Genomic DNA, 17,243 nt, shown 5'->3' on the forward strand with positions numbered 1-17,243 from the left:
TTTCATACAAACTTTGTCTTTTGTTAAGTCTATGACAAATTGGATTAACCCATTTCTACATTACAGAAATTATATAATTATTTGCAGACTAATTTTTCCATCTGTGGCTAAGCTATACCACATATAATTATCTCTGCAATATATACATAAGCGCACACACACACACACACACACACACACGCATACACAGTGCTCTAGTCTACCAGCCCTGTTACAGGGCACAAAGGGAAGAACAGAGTCAAAAGGAATTTAAGAAACTGTGGTAAAGGGGCGCCTGGGTGGCTCAGTGGGTTAAAGCCTCTGCCGTCAGCTCAGATCATGATGCCAGGGTCCTGCCCATCAGCTCTCTGCTCAGCAGGGTCTGCCCCCCACCCCCCCACCCCCCGCGGCCTGCCTCTGCCTTACTTGTGATCTCTGTTAAATAAATAAATAAAATCTTAAAAAAAGAAAAAGAAACTGTGGTAAGAAAATTATTCTGCATTTGGAACTAAATTTGTATGGTTGACTGATTACATTCAACTGAACTACTGAGTACAGCACAAAAAATAACCTTGAAAAATAAAGTAGTGCTTATAGTATAGAGAGGAGAAAAGAAAGATGAAGTCCTTGTTCACACATACCCTTAAAGCTTACCAATACTGATCTGAATTGGTTGCAATTTATTTTGGGGGCAGCCACAAGAGGAACTCAGGACATAGGTAAACTCCAAACCATACAGAATTTTGCCTCAGGACAAGGCTTGGTGAGAAAGAAAATGTTACATTAATAGAACAACACATTCTTACACAAGGGAAAGAATTACAAAGGTAAGAAGTTCACAATATACAACAGGAAGTAGTTCCTTGTGGCTGGAGCAGAGGGAAGGAAGATTGAGAAAAGGGGCTGAAGAGTCTTCTAAGTCCCATTCAGGAACCTGGACTCCTCCTGACATGGTATAGTTACAAAATTCTAACAGTCAGCGATTATCTCCTCCCCCAAGTTTTTTAAAGCAATAGAAGCATATATGGAAAGAGATAAAAGGCAGCTGCTCTAGCTGAAGAACATGGTTATGTAAGGCCCCAGTTTGCCCCTATTTCCACACAAGAGAATCCAGAGAAAGGAGAGAGGATTTCCGAAGAATGGGGTCTGTAGAAGGAGGCTTTACAACAAAGGCAGTGGAAACGGAAAGAGCACTTTTCTTTTCTTTTTTATTTTTTTATTTAAAGATTTTATTATTTGACAGAAATCACAAGTAGGCAGAGAAGCAGGCAGAGAGAGAGGGGGAAGCAGGCTGCCTGCTGAGCAGAGAGCCCGATGCGGGGCTCGATCCCAGGACCCTGAGATCATGACCTGAATCAAAGGCAAAGGCTTTAACCCACTGAGCCACCCAGGCACCCCAAAGAGCACTTTTCTAGACAAGTTAAATTTGAGTTCACAGCTAACTGGCCTCAGGTCTCATACAAGTAAACACATCTCATTTATCCATAATAGCACGCAGAATAGTGTAAGATAACAGATGTGAAAGTATTAATAAGCTATAACTTGTAACTGACTATGGAACGAGTGCAGGGGCACCTAAATTATCTTGCAGGACACGTGGGATTTTAACATACAGAAACAGCAGATGGAAAGCTGTACACGTGAGAACAGCAGCGAGCAGAGGGATGGAAACAAGCTCCACAGTGTTTTAGGCAAACAACTGGCTGGAGCATTAGTATGGTGTAGCCACAAGTTTTCCTTAAGTGAATTTTTATGCCAAACCATTTGATTATTTTTTCCATAAGCTAAGAATTGCAGATCAAGGATATACTAATTAACTTTTCAACAACTGGTGCAAGGCAACTGAATAGCCACATGGAAAGAACGAAGGTTGGATCCCTTTCTTCCCACCATATACAAAAATGGACTCAAAATGGACCAAAAACCTAAATGTAAAACCTAAGACGTTATAAATATTAGATGAAAACCTAAGTGTAAATCTTTGTGACTTTGGATTAGACAATGGTTCCTTACATATTACACCAAGAGCACAAGCAACCGAAGAAAACAAGTAAATTGGACTTCATCAAAATTAACTTTCATGTTTCAAAAGACACTATCAAGCAAGTGAAAGACAACCTACAGAATGGGAGAATATATTTGTAAATTATATAACTGATAAATGTATGGTATCCAGAATATATAAAGTAATATTACAACCCAACAAAGACAACCCAATTAAAAAATGATCAAGGATTTGAATTGACAATTCTACAAAGGTTGACAAATGGCCAGTGAGCATAGGAAAATATGCATAACATCCATTAATCATCTAGAAAATGCAAATCAAAAGCACTTCATATCCACTATGACTGTTGGTGAGGATGCAGAGATACTGGAACTCTAGTGGAAATTTAAAATGGTGCAGGCACTCTGGCACTATGGCAATTTCTCAAGTGGCTAAACAGTGTTATCATATGACCCAGGGATAGGACCAAGAGAATGAAAAGATGTCCACACAAAAACATGTACCTGGGGGGCCCCTGGTTGGCTCAGTTGGTGGAGCATGTGACTCCTGATCTCAGGGTTGTGAGCTTGAGTCCAATGTTGGGTACAGAGATCACTTAAAAATAAAATCTCAGGGCACCTGGGTGGCTCAGTGGGTTAAACCTCTGCCTTCGGCTCAGGTCATGATCTCAGGGACCTGGGATCGAGCCCTGCATCGGGCTCTCTGCTCAGCAGAGAGCCTGATTCCTCCCCTCTCTCTCTCTGCCTGCCTCTCTGCCTACTTGTGATCTCTGTCTGTCAGAAAAAAAAGAAAAAAATAAATAAAATAAAATAAAATCTCAGGGGCACCTAGATGGCCCAGTGAGTTAAGCCTTGGTTTTGGCTCAGGTCATGATCTCATGGGTCATGGGATCAAGCCCCATGTCAGGCTCTGTGCTTGGCAACAAGTCTGCTGGAAATCATCTCTCTCTCCCTCTCTGCTTCTCTCTACCCTTCCCCCAACTCATGCACTCACTTTCTCTAAAATAAATAAATAAATAAAATCTTTTTAAAATTAAAAAAAAAAAAAAAAGGGTACATGAATGTTCATAGTAGCATTATTTCAAATAGTCAAAAGATGGAAGCAACCCGAATGTCTAAAGACAGATGACTAGATAAAAAATGTGGTACATCCATACAATGGAATATTACTCAGGCATAAAAAGGCATGATGAATCTTTTTTTTTTTTTTTTTAAGATTTTATTTATTTGACAGAGAGAGATCACAAGTAGGCAGAGAGGCAAGGAAGCAGGCTCCCCACTGAGCAGGGCGCCCGGCACAGGGCTCCATCCCATGACCCTGAGATCATGACCCAAGCCAAAGGCAGAGGCTTAACCCACTGAGCCACCCAGGTGTCCCAACATGGATGAATCTTTAAGACATTACAGTAAGTCAAAACAGATAATAGAGAGTATGATTACATTTATATGATGAAATTTCAGAATAGGAAAATCTATAGAGAATGAAAGTAAATTAGTAGTTGTCAGGGGCTGGCGGAAGTGGAGAGGGGGGATAACTGCTAATGGGCATAGGATTTTTATGATGATGAAAATAAATTAGATAATAGTGGCGCTGCACAATTTTGTGAATATGCTAAAAACCACTGAATCATATACTTTAAGTAGGTGAATTTTAGAGTATTTGAGTTTATTTAATTAACACAATTGGCTAGCTCAGTCAATAGAGTATATAAGACTCTTGATCTCTTGGCTTGAAGAGTTCAAGTCCCATGCTGGGCATGGAGTTTAATTAAAAAAAAAAAAAAAAAAAAAAGATAAATATGAACAGATACTCCCAAGTCATTAAATAAAGACAGTGGAGAAAGAAACTTCTCTAATATAAAGAGTATCTGCAACTAAGACAAACTATTTTGTAAGCATTTCTTTGAAACTAGAGGAAGATCATTAAGTTTCTTTAGAGGAAGAATAGGGAAAAAAGGGAAATTACTTGTATAGCACTCATAATGACTTTAAAATATAAGTAAAATATCACTAAAATTTTGAGTGCATTGTCTTTGTCTTATTTTAGAAAATATTTAAAAACAGAACAAACAATAGTAGCACACAGGATCAGATGATCAGAGAACCCTTGTTAAATTAAAACTGTTCAGAGTTTTAGAGATTTTTAACTTCCATCATCCCTTCAATCCTGTTTTCCCCATAAACTCTCTAATCATAAATTCTACCGCAGGAAAGACAGTATTATATCTTATGGAAAAATGTGTTTTATTTTATTAAAAAAAATGCTTTTATTTCTGCGCGCAACAAGTGTGCGCACATGCGTGCAGGTACGGGGAGGGAGCAGAGGTAGAAGCCAACTCCCTGCTTCGGGGAGCCCGATATGGGACTGTATCCTAGGACCCTGGGATCATGACCTGAGATATTAACCTACTGAGCCACCCAGGTGCTCCTATTTTATTTTTTTAAGTAAGCTCTATGCCCAACATGAGGCTTGATCTTACGACCCCCAAGATTAAGAGTTGCATGTTCTACCAACTGGGCCAGCCAGGAGCCTCCTATAGAAAAATATTTTAAAACAATTCTTAGTAGGTCCTCCAAAGATCAAGATTCGGGGATATGCTGCTTTGGTATCTTCAAAGGAAACTATTTCCATCAATAGCCAAAATAAGTTTTATAAACCTCTGCCAGGCCATTTACATTAAAAGCAGAAATTCTCACAAGTCTGTGTCAGACAAAAATGAATCACGAAGAGGGTTTTTTTGATACCTACATAAAGAGGATCACCTTTTTTCTTCCCAAGAATATACAGCTGGTTATAAATAAAACAGAGGTACAGCCTCCTTAGTTATTCAAACTGCACCAGGTTACTCTGCACACACTATATATTAATCTATTTTTTAAAAGATTTTCTTTTTAAGTAATCTCTATATCCAACATGGGGTTCAAACTAAAGCCCCAGATCAAGGGTTGCCACCCCTCCAACTGAGCCAACCAGGCACCTTGTTCAGCATATTTAAACACAGTAATAATTAAAGATAAAAAATTGTAACAAGAAATAATACAAAAATAAATGTCATTTTCTTGACAAAGCTCATCTCTGTGCAAAATAAATGAAATGCAAACTTGGATATGAAAAGATATTTGCCAAACAAATAAACACTACTATTTAAGTATTTTCTTTACTCTTCAACTTTGCCATTGAACACAGCCAATGCACACTCCTTTACTTCCTTCCCCCATTGACTGAAGTTGTTATTCTCCTGATAATGTCTCTAATTAAATGGTTCCCAAGTTTTCTTCTACCTCAAATATCTTGGCAGGTATGGGGAAGGAGGAAGAAATAAAAACTTCCCGGGGAAAATCAGTATCTGATAAAGGGTCCCATCTCCATTTGAAGTCACTTCAACATAGCACCATTTCCCACTTCAAAAGATAGTCCCTGGATGTTTGATTATTATTTAAAAATTAAATACAGTAAAAACTAAATTACATTAATAATAACTTTCATATAGCATGATTATATTAACTGGACACTCAATCATGCCAAACTCTAAGTTTATGACATCACCAAGAACCAATACCTGGTCTCTTTAATGAGCCTTTGAATAATCTAAAGTATTTTCTGATTAAAGGATGCATAAACCCTTAACCGTTACGTTTCTAACCTCATCCCTAGTCCATCAAATTATGACAGGGGAACAAATGCATGGAAGATCTAAAAAATGTATTGCTGAGGCACCTGGCTGGCTCAGTTGATGGAGCGTGTGACTCTTGATCTTGGGGTTGTGGTTCAAGCCCCAAGCTGGGTGCAGGGTACTTTTTAAAAACAATCCTTGAATAAATAAATAAATAAATAAAAATATATTGTTAAATACTTGGAAATAGTACCAAGCTGAAAGATCAGAATGCTGTGTGTGTGTATAGCTCTCTCTCTATATATATATGACACCTGCTGATATATATGTGTCTAATACTGTAGTCCTTTAAAGAACAAAACTTTTCTGAGCATATTCAAGTAATGCTGCTTGGAGAATGAGCAAAACAATATGGAAAGTGGGAGTACTAATACGAGTTGAGTAATGCCAGCAAGAGCATCTTGGCCGGTAAAAAGTCTAATCTAAACATCAGTATCATTAGTTTTAAAGCATTTTCACTTACTTCCCCACTTGTTTCGCATGGTTACCCAGACATTTATAAACAGTGATCTAAGACCGTCCTTTAAGAAAAAAGCATTTACGTTAAATTTCTTTCTTTTTTTTTTTTTAAAGATTTTATTTATTTATTTGACAGAGAGAAACCACAAGTAAGCAGAGAGGCAGGCAGAGAGAGAGGAGGAAGCAGGCTCCCCGCCGAGCAGAAAGCCCGATGTGGGGCTCGAACCCAGGACCTGGGATCATGACCTGAGCCGAAGGCAGCGGCTTAACCCACTGAGCCACCCAGGCGCCCCTACGTTAAATTTCTATTAGCCCTTATAGTCAGGGTGCCCAGGTGGCTCAAGTCATGATCCCAGAGTCCTGCATCAAGTTCCTTGCTCAGCGGGGCGCCTGCTCCCCCTTCTGCCCGCTGCTCCCCTTCTGCCCGCTGCTCCCCCTTCTGCCCGCTGCTCCCCCTTCTGCCCGCTGCTCCCCTTCTGCCCGCTGCTCCCCCTTCTGCCCGCTGCTCCCCTTCTGCCCGCTGCTTCCCCTTCTGCCCGCTGCTCCCCCTACTTGTGCTCTCTCTCTCCTTTCTCTCTCCAACAAATAAAACCTTAAAAAAAAAGTCCTTAGACTTATGTTCTTACCACCTGTACCACTGTTTCCCCACTTCTCCAAGGAAAGCCTACATAAACATACAGGAGAGGGAAGGAATGCTCACAGTTAAAGTTAGTAAACTAAGGATAATACATGAGACATGTTTATTACCAAATCCAATTGGAGTAAAAGGTCCAGAGGACAAAAAGATCATGGAAAACAGCTCATGTGAACAGAACATGTGAAACAGATAGTGAAGATCTGTGTGAAAGACAAGTTTTCTTGAGATGCTTCAGTCTTTAGTCGTGCTGGCTAATAGCAGACCTATCTCCAAAAGCTTTGTAACTTTCAAACCTAAATGAAACCAACTGCAAAAGATCATTACCTACATATTTCATTCATGCCAACTCTATTTTGGGGTTGGTAATTCAGGAGTAAAAAGAGAGATCATCTTAATCTTTTACTACCATTCTCAATATAAGGAAGCAGAAGTCATTCCAACATACCAGTTCTTTAATTTTTTTTCAGGAATAGGGACTCTTATTACTCGATATCTAAAATCAACTTTTCCTTTTTCTTTGTTACCAAGTCTGTGACTTTTCCTGGTCCCCAAACCTATATTCCTAAAATAATTTAAGGGATGAAGGGATGGGGCAATGAGAAGGGAGGAGGCTTTACAAATTTCATTATCACCACATAATGAATGACAACTACTCAGAAAACTGCTCCAACACCTGGTGATGATAGGCGATGATTAGCAAGTTTCAATGCAGAATCCCCACAGAGTAGCAATTTTCAAAGTGTGGTGTGGGGACCTTTAGGAGTCTCTCTTGCACTCTTTGGGGAAGGGGCACGAAGTCAAACCATTTTCACAATATTAAGATGCTATTTGCTCTTTCACGGTCACTGTTAGATGAGTGGAGTTTTCCAGAAGCTGTAAGAGATGGGATACTGCAATAGACATAATGTAAAGCAACACCACTATTTACTTTTCTCTTAAAAGTTATCTAGAGTAGAAGTGGAATCTAGAGTAGTCAAATTTAGAGATGGAAAGGAGAATGGTGGTTGACAGAAGGGGAGAATAAGGAGTTCAGTTCGAGAAGATGAAAAAGTTCTGGAGATGAACGGTGGTGATGGTTGCACAAAGTAAATGTACTTCATGCCCCAGAACTATACACTTAAAATAGTAAATTTTTAGGTTATGTATATTTCACCACAATTTTTAAAAAAGATTTTATTTATTTATTTGACAGACACATCACAAGTAGGCAGAGACACAGGCAGAGAGAGAAGGGGAAGCAGGCTCCCTGCTGAGCAGAGCCCAAAGCGGGGCTCGATCCCAGGACCCTGAGATCATAAGCCGAGCTGAAGGCAGAGGTTTTAACCAACTGAGCCATCCAGACTCCCCTATTTCACCACAATTTTTAAAGCCACACAGTATGTTAATTTCTAATGAGTTTATTACTCCAAATGCATTCTAAATGGATTACAAAATTCTCACTTTTAATTTCTACTAATGTAAACATCTACAGGTATAATCTATACAAACAAAAGCTTTCGGGCTCCACAATATTTTTAGGTTTGTAAAGATGTCTCTTGAGTCCAGTAAGTTTGAAAAACACTGCCCTAGAGGTAAGGTTGGCTGGCTCAGCCAGCACGGGACTTTTGATCTTGGGGTGGTGAGTTCGAGCACCACATTGGGCACACAGTTTACTAAGAACAAAACAAAGACACTGCCACAAAAAACACTGACCAATACTCAATTAGGTAAGTCTTGCACTGTAACCCATAACTCCATCAATCCAATTAACATTCATCACCAAATAAAACAAAAGCTTTGGTGCCAAATCTATCAGTCCTTTCTCTGAGGTGGATACTGATGCCTTTCTATATACATGCTTATATCTTGACATCAGTCAGACCTAAATTTCACTGTTTACTTGCCAGAGGTTTTAAAGACCGTCAATCACAGCAGTGTAAAATGTCAAATCCTTAATTCATGGCTACCACCAGCTACAGTGAACACCCCTATACCCACCACCCAGACTTTACTATTAACCTTTTGCCACACTTGCTTTATCACATACCCAACCATCTGTTAAGTCTTCATGTAAACTGAACACACCAGTTATGTGCATCACTGTTTTTTTCCCTCTTGAGGCAGAATTTAAATAAAATGAAAGGCATAAACGTTAGATGTACATTTGGTGAGTTTTCATAAATGCATACACCAGTGGCACTCAAACCCATATCAACATAAAGAACATTACAATCACCACAAAAAGTTCCCTCCAGTCAAGTCAATCTCTGCCTCCATCCCTAGAGAGGCCACCATTCTTCTGACTTTTCACCCATGGACTACTTTTGCTTGCTCTAGAATTTCATATAAATGAAATTACGTAACGTACTTTTTATCTTTTCATCGTTGTTGTTGTCAAAGATTTTATTTATTTGACAGACACATCCAGAGAGGGAACACAAACAGGGGGTGTGGGAAAGGGAGAAGCAGTCTCCCAGCTGAGCAGGGAGCTGGATGCGGGGCTTGATCCCAGGATCCTAGGATCATGACCCAAGCCAAAGGCAGATGCTTAATGACTGAGCCACCCAGGCATCCCCATAATGTACTTAAAAAAAAAAATTGTATTTATTTCAGAGAAAGTGCACTCGCACAGAAGCGACGGCGGAGGGGGGAAGTGGCAGAGTGAGAGTCAGAAGCAGACAAGTAGACTCCCTGCTGAGCAGGGAGCCCGATTGGCCGGGGGGGGGGGGGGGGGGGCCGCTTTATCCCAGGACCCTGAGATCATGACCTGAGCTGAAGGCAGACAATTAACCAACTGAGCCACCCAGGTGCCCCCATGATGTACTTTTCTGCGCAGCTGCCTTTACTTATTATTATGTTTTTGAAATTCATCTATATCACAGTGTATATCAAGTCCATTCCTTTTTATTGCTGAGTAGTATTCCAGCATATGAATATACCACAGTTTACCCACTTTACTATTAATGGACTGTCACCAGTTTTTGGTTCTTAAAATAAAGCTGTCACAAACATTCCTGTCCAGGTCTTTTTCTGGACCTGTCCCTTCATCCCTCTTGTGTAAATACTTAGGAGTGAAATCTCTAGGAGGGAAAAACCTTCTTAATTATGGAGAATTTCAAACATATGCACGAGAAAGAATAGTATAAGGGATTCCCATTGAAGCCAGCTCCCCCTGTACTGTTTTAGAAACCCTCTTGTTTCATTTATGCCCCCACCCATTATTTGGAGGTCTTGGATAGCATCATCAGCATTTTTTCTTTAAATACCTCAACATGCAGACAATGTTTTCAAATCTGGTCAGATTATTTATCATGAAATATTCAAGAAACTTTCACCATTGATTTACCTATATGGATTAAGAGTTTAAAGTATCAATGGATAAACTATAATTTTTCTTCCTTTCATATCTTTTAAATGATGCCTTCTCTACCACCCCTCCTTAATACCTAGAGAGTCAATGGTACAAAGATACATTCTGTTCTTACTCTGAAACAACTAGAGCTAAACACAAAACCTAGTATTGAGAAATATCACATAAAAATATCAGTATGATCAAGCCGATCTCCCAACTGTTAAGCACCCTGAATTAACTAACCCCATGCTATGGTACCATTTTGTAAGTGAAACTGTACACGAGACTTAAAAAAAAGTCTGGTAACTAGCCCTTTTTAAGAACAAAGGTAGTTCTCATTACCTCCAATACTGAACAAGGAGGTAAAATTTGAACCCTTCCAGGCACTAGATTTTTGTTAGCCTTAAAAACCTATCTGTGCTGGAAATAAGGAGAAATGGCCATTCTCCACAACTGCTGCTGACGGTGGAAATGCACAGAATCTTCTCAGAGGGCCGTGTGGACAAAAGAAAAGCCCATCTTTTGATCTGAAAATTTCACTTCCAAGAACTTAACCTAAGTAAATCCCAGCATAAAGCATGCAGCAAGGATGTTCTTCCCAGTGTTGTTTATAATGGAGAAAAACTGTTTACAACCTAAATGTTCAACAGAGAATTACTATAATTAAGCAACATCCAAATAAACACACACCAAGGGTTTAAAAGCCTAAAACCACATATGCATATGCACATAAAAATAGCATATATGTTACAAATGAGAGGGGAAGTCTTGCTGTTCATCAATTTTAATCACCTCTTTCTAATAAATTTCATTTTAATTTCAGCTGCACCTTCTTAATCTGTGCCAAGTTTTTCAAAGAGCAAAGCTTAGAGCTTTGGATACACAGGATTCACATCCTTGAAAATACAGGACTCAATGATTAAGTTCCAGAAAAGTGAACTCTAGAATTAAAATAGCATATACACAATAGTAACAAGAAAAAAAAAAAAAAAAGAAATCTAGACAAAGCATTCTGAGAAGATGTTAGTAAGAACTCAAAGGGAGGGGTGCCTAGGTAGCTCAGTCGGTTAAGGGTCTGCCTTGGGCTCCCCCCCCTTCCTGCTCCTGTTCTCTCTCTATCCCTGTTTTTTTTTCCTCTCTCTCTCTCTCTAATAAATAAAATCTTTAAAAAAAAAAAAAAAAGAAGAAGAAGAAGAAGAACCCGAAGGAAGCATTACACAATCTAGTACAACGTAATACCGCTCACTTTATCCATGACTGAGCCCAGAGCCTCTCAAGCTTGGCATCACAGACACTTTGGGCTAATTCTTTACTGCTGTGGCTTTCCCCGTGCATAAGATGATGCTCAGAGGCATTCAGACCTCTAACTCATCTTATGTTAGTAGTAGCCCTCCCATTCTCGACAAACAAAAAATGTTTCCAGAACTTCCTAAATGTCCGCTGAGGGTAAATTCACCCTGGCTGAGAACCACTCATCTAACTTTTACACTTGTATGTCTGTATGCACAACATTCCATTCCATCTCACTCTTCAAAAAACAACTCTTGGCTTCAAGGAGCTAATAATCTAAAGGCAAAAGATGCTAGAGTCAAGAAGTTTTAGAACTTTATTGCAATATCCTGTATATAAGGAGGGCTTCAAAATTAAAGACTCTGGGAGTTTTGCCCACCACAGACCTATCTTCCCTCCTTCACAACTTACAGACATAATATAATGGCTTATATTAAACTGAACAAATTCCTTGAAACAGAGATCCACACTGTCATCTTCAGTCAGCTACCCTGTATTTAGGGCCAAATGGATTTCATTTCATTTCATCTAGTCATACCACTTGGGTTCAGATCCCTGCTCTACCATTTACTAACTCCATGATATTGACCAAGTTACTTAACTTCCTTATGCCTCAGATCTCTCAAGTTTAAAACAGAAGTAATAACAATCAACTTAACTTATGGGAACCAGGTGAATATAGAATGCTTAAAATAGTGCTTAGTGTTCAGTAAGTGCCCAATAAGTATCAGTGACTTGGTACTATTTTAACTAGAAGCCCATTAAGGCAGGCACCAGGATCACCAATTTACAGATGAAGAAACAGGCCAAGAGATTAAGAAACTTGCCTGTGGTCACAAAACTGTAAAGCTATGGTGCAATGATTCCAAAACAGTCCGTATGATTCCAGGGTCCATAATTTTTCCATTATGTCAATAAAACTATATTAAGATTCATTAACTATCAAGATCAGTCTTATTTCAAAATAACCAACACAAGACATTTTCAGTAAAGATTAATTTAGAATCCTTAACTAAATTCTAGCGTATTACTGAATTAAGGTCACACTGCTTTTACACAGGAACATAGACAATGTTCAGTTTTGTTATCCCATTTTAAATGGTTCTTATTTATATGCACCTTAGTTTCAGACATTATTTATATATTATACCAAAGCAGCTTATTAAAATTAGTCTACTAAAAGACCATCAACACCCAAGGATAACACAGGGTTGTCTGAGTCAGAAGTTATCTTGTATACATTCACTAAGTGTCTTGTTCTTACTCCAAGGTCACTGACTTTGTAAATGACAGATTTTGTTCCCAAGTCCCAGAAGGCTCTGGTGAAACTCTGGATTTCTTTGATTTGCCCTTATCTTACTCCTAAGTCCTTAATGACTCCCAAACATGCCACACATGCTATGTACAATGGCTGGCTGTCATGTAACTTACTAATCTTTCTTGCTTCAACTTTGCTCCTCCCCATAAACCAACTGGTGCATCACCTTCTTCTCCTGAAACCGTTTCACTATAGTTGTTAGCTTTCCAACATTACATACACTGTCAATGACATGTTCTTCAACCTGGACTTTTAAAAATTACTCATCTTAGAGTTGGGAGAAAGTCAGAACACAGGTCAAATGGCTAGGACCTGTATGTAGAACTTTCTGGTCCTCCAAAATGAGAATGAAAAGTGACCCAGAAATTTAGCCCAACCCTCTGGTTTTACAAAGAACACTGAGACACAGGTAACTGTGTGAAATCTCTAACCTAAGATAACTCTTGGAGATAAAGAGTTTGGTCTTGGCCATTTGGGCCCTCTTAATCTGCTTTGCTCTTCTGCTTACTCATTCGGATTTTAACATTTGTCCCTGCCTCTACCGTTCAGTATCCTCTCAGTACAGTGATGATCTGCCACGCTCATTTTGAGTAAACAGTCCAAATAACCCTACTCCTGACCCCACTGCTCTGTAACAGAGAAAGAGGCTGAGAATCTCTGGCATTTAGGACCGAAATTTTGCCCATCCTTCAGGTTACTCTTTACTGGTCTTCTATAAAAAGTCAATTGTACTCACTTTCTCTGCACGAGATTCATTTTCCTACTCACCAAAGGAAAAAAGAGAAAATTTCATTTTAGCACCCAGGTCCAGAAATCTCACTCTTCCTTCCTCATTATTTTGGTAGACTTTGCATTAAATTACTAACTTATCGATCATCAAACTCTTGCTCACTAGTCTATCACTTCCTCCTTGGCTGTCAATTAAGGCTACAAGCAGGTAATTAGCACTCAAACCATGAATTCTAGATACTGCAACATGTACACCATTCAAAAATCTTCACCTCCCTCACTGTCAACCAAATGAAAACATCTCACTCTTGACCTTCTCTTATATGGTTCCCACCTCCCTGTCCTGATTCTCCTCCAACAAAGCTCACTCCAAAAACCACGTTTTGCGAAGCCTTTCCTGAGGGTTTCAATTTCCTTTGAACTATGTAGCATTGTGTTCATGAGCACCCTATGGGAATTATATATCTGGGATTTTTCACAGGCACTCTGTATTATCAATTATTAGGGGACAAAATCTACGGTTCTTAGTTTTGTTCTTCCCCATACTGCTTAGCAAAGTGCCTTGCACATATACCAAGCTCTCAAATACAGTTGCCAACTTGAAGATGGGCTTTCCCGGAATTTCTTTATAGGCTGCACATCAAGTAGCAACTAGTTTCTGAAGCCACAAGTAAAAATATTTTACTTACACCCTTGGCATCTCTAATCAAACTAAATTCTATTTCACTTGGCAGAAAAAATTGTCCTCATTTCAGGGGTTCTCTCCTATACTTGGCCTCTCTTTCAAGTCACTTGTCAACTAAACATAACTCTTCTCTACTCATGCCATCATAAAAACTAAATTTCTAAGAACCACAAAATAAAGATATTTCTTCGGCCCAGAGTTCACTTGCGGGAGAACAGGAAAAGCTCTGTGGTAGTTCTGAATGGGGCCGAGGTAAGTAATAAAATGCGAAGTAATAAAACTAAAGAGAAAGAGACTGAAACACGCTGTGAGAGCCACCAAAGTAGGACATACAGAGAGAAGCCTCTCCTTAACATAACTGGAATCTGCAGGAGTACTCCCTTGCTAACAGAGTCAGTGTTGTGAATAACCATCACAATATGCTACTGAAGTCTGCCATCACTTTCAAGTTGGCAAATTTCTTGAAGACAAGTTGCAGCAATTCAGTTTGAAAAGCTTTTAAAGTGCCTCTTCCATGCCAGCCTGAGTGGAGCTAAGACCTATAAATATAACATAAAGTACACTCTGTGCATTGCCCCTTTACCTGCTAGCTGATTTTGACCAGATCGCCCATTATTTGTATTAAAAAACGAGGTTAAAGAAGTAAAAAGGAAAATTTCCTGCCACATGTTATCTGATGGGGCAAGAAAGAGAGGGCTGGGAAGGAAAGAAGCATTTTCTCTGCTATTGCTTCCTGAATAATCACCAATCTAGCATGCTTGCCTTTCAAAGCCCACCTAAAATGCCAAGAATCAGTAGGCCTTTTGTAAAAATGGTACTTAAAAAAAAAAACCACCCAGGATATAACGCTGGCATTTTAAAATTTAATAAAACTTACGTTACTGATCAAAAGCTCCAATGCCATGACAAAGCTAAAAATATTCTCTCCCCCTACTAAGAGTGAATCAGAGCGGTCACCTACTCCACCCCATAGGCGCCCTTGTTAAGACTGGACAGTTCAAAACCTGGAAAGCTTTCCTTGCCTGCTCCACACCAGAAACGAATTTGATTTGACACATTAGTATTTAAGTGTAACTAAGTAATAGCAATACAATGTTACCAAATACTGAAATTTATCAGGACATTTTGTGCTTTGGATTTATCTGTACCTTCTTCACAGTTACCGAACTTTCCCCACCCCTCCAACTCCTTTTAGCACGGAAAAGTTCAACAGATAACTGTTACTTGAAAAATGAAGTACCTGCTCAGTTTTGCGAAGTAAATTTCCATTACTAGGTTTGGGACGAAAACCTACTACACACACACTGTCTGTATCGAAAAGGTGCCTACACCTTCTTTCAAACAGGCTGGAGCCTGTGAATTGATTCCGTTCGTTTAAAGGGGTTCCCAGATCGCCTCAGTACGCTTGAGAACAGGGTTTTCAGTCTTGCACAAACCTACTTGGATGTTTCAAAGTTACACAGTTTGGAAAAGCAGCTTTCTGAGTGTTAAGAACTGAAGCAACACATGCAGGAGGGCCAAGGCTAAGCTCGTCAAACCCTCCACACGTCGGCAGACGACTAGGCAAGCCCCGGCGCACACGTCTCTTTCCCATTCCCATGAAATTCTCAATGAAAGGCTTCACACACAAAAGGGCCTTGGCGCCCCAGTCGCACAATTCCCGAGCTCCCGCCGCCCGGTGTCTCCCCAGCCCGGACCATTGCAGCACTCACCAGCACCGTGGTGCAGATGGACCTCAGCTCGGACTCCACTTTCTCCCGATAGTCCTTAATCAGCTGCAACTTCTTGTCCGAGGTGTCGGTTTTCTGCTCGATGCTCGAGATGACCCTCCAGGCGGACCTGCGGCCGCCGACCACGTTCTTGTAGGCCACCGAGAGCAGGTTGCGCTCCTCGTTGGACAGCTCGGCGCCCTGCTCGGTCACGGCCTTCATGCAGGTGGCCATGTCGTCGTAGCGCTCGGCCTGTTCGGCCAGCTTCGCCTTCTGGATCAGCTCCGTCTTCTCCATGGGGACGCGGAGAGGAGAGCGAGGGCGAGCACCGAGCCGGATCGGGAGGAGGCGTGCGGACGGCCTGCGGGCGGGCGGGGGCGCAGACAGAAAGGCGGGGGCGGCGCCGTCAGACAATGCGCCCGCCGCCCCGGGCCGCCCGCCGCCCCTTTTGTCCGTCCCCGCACGCGCCGCCCAGTTGAATTTCCCTCCCCCGCCCACGCTCCCCGCCGGCGCCCGGGAGGCCGAGGGGCGCCCCGCGGAGGCGGCCCGCGGCAGGGGAGGAGAAGGCCGCTCCCGCGCCCGCCCGGCCCAAGATGGAAGCGGCCGTTGGCCCACACCTTGCCGCCAGAGCCGTCCCTGAGGAGCGCGGCGTCGAGGCCGGCCGCTCCCCGGGGCCGGCCTCCCGCCCTGCCCTCAGGCCCAGCCAGGCCCAGAAGGGCCAGGGGCCACGGCAGCGCTCACCTTCACGTCTCCGCGGCCGCGGCGCGAGTCCCACCACTTTGATCCGCTTTTGGCTTTAGCCGAGGACCCTCCCGTCTCAGCCTACCCCGGAGCCGAGGGGCGGGCCGCCGCGCCGCGGCCCTCGCTCTTGCCGCCCAATGACGCGCCGAGCTGCTCCCTAGAGTCCCGCCTCCAGCTCCGCGGCTAGCCAATGAAGACTGAGCGCGCGGAAGGGGGCAAAGAGGGCGGGGCGGGAGGGGAAGCGGAGGCTAGGAGGGTGGGTCGGCTTGGGCAAGTTCGGTTGGCCGGCAGGCTGCGGCTTCGGCCACGGGGTTTCCTCCAATTAGATCCAGGGTAAAAGGACGTCACTGTTGCCATGGCGATGCTGTTACCAACTCCCCTCATCCTCCCCGCCACCCCCAGCACTTGTGGGTGCGGCACGGGAGCGGGAGGCTTGCCCCACCTCTCCCGCGGTGGCCGCGTCCCCTGCTGCAGCACCGCTGCAGATGGTGCATTGCATCTTGTGGGCTAACGCCGCTGCGGCTCTCCTCGGCTCCGCTGAGCAGGGCCCGGGATGGTGACAGAAGCGGCTGTGGGTCGCACGAGCTCGTTCTTTCCTCCACCTTCCCGTTCGTGACAAAGGTTTGGAGCTCCATACCCTGAACCCAGCCTTGAATGACGTTGCGATTGGAGCTCCGAATCAGA

General features: G+C 42.0%; 1 protein-coding gene across 1 annotated transcript in view; it reads right to left on the reverse strand.

The window, feature by feature from the left end:
* Positions 1 to 16,710, reverse strand: part of YWHAQ (tyrosine 3-monooxygenase/tryptophan 5-monooxygenase activation protein theta) — a 37,246-nt gene extending 20,536 nt beyond the window's left edge. The window contains exons 1-2 of the mRNA XM_047746016.1: positions 16,560 to 16,710; positions 15,822 to 16,179 (exon numbers count right to left, since the gene is read on the reverse strand). Coding sequence (XP_047601972.1) covers positions 15,822 to 16,115 — 294 coding nt within the window. The 5' untranslated portion in view covers positions 16,116 to 16,179; positions 16,560 to 16,710. The remainder of the gene's footprint in view (positions 1 to 15,821; positions 16,180 to 16,559) is intronic.
* Between the last annotated feature and the right edge of the window lie 533 nt (positions 16,711 to 17,243).

This window comes from Lutra lutra, chromosome 9 (genome assembly GCF_902655055.1).
Source record: "Lutra lutra chromosome 9, mLutLut1.2, whole genome shotgun sequence".
In the NCBI taxonomy this organism is placed as follows: domain Eukaryota; kingdom Metazoa; phylum Chordata; class Mammalia; order Carnivora; family Mustelidae; genus Lutra; species Lutra lutra.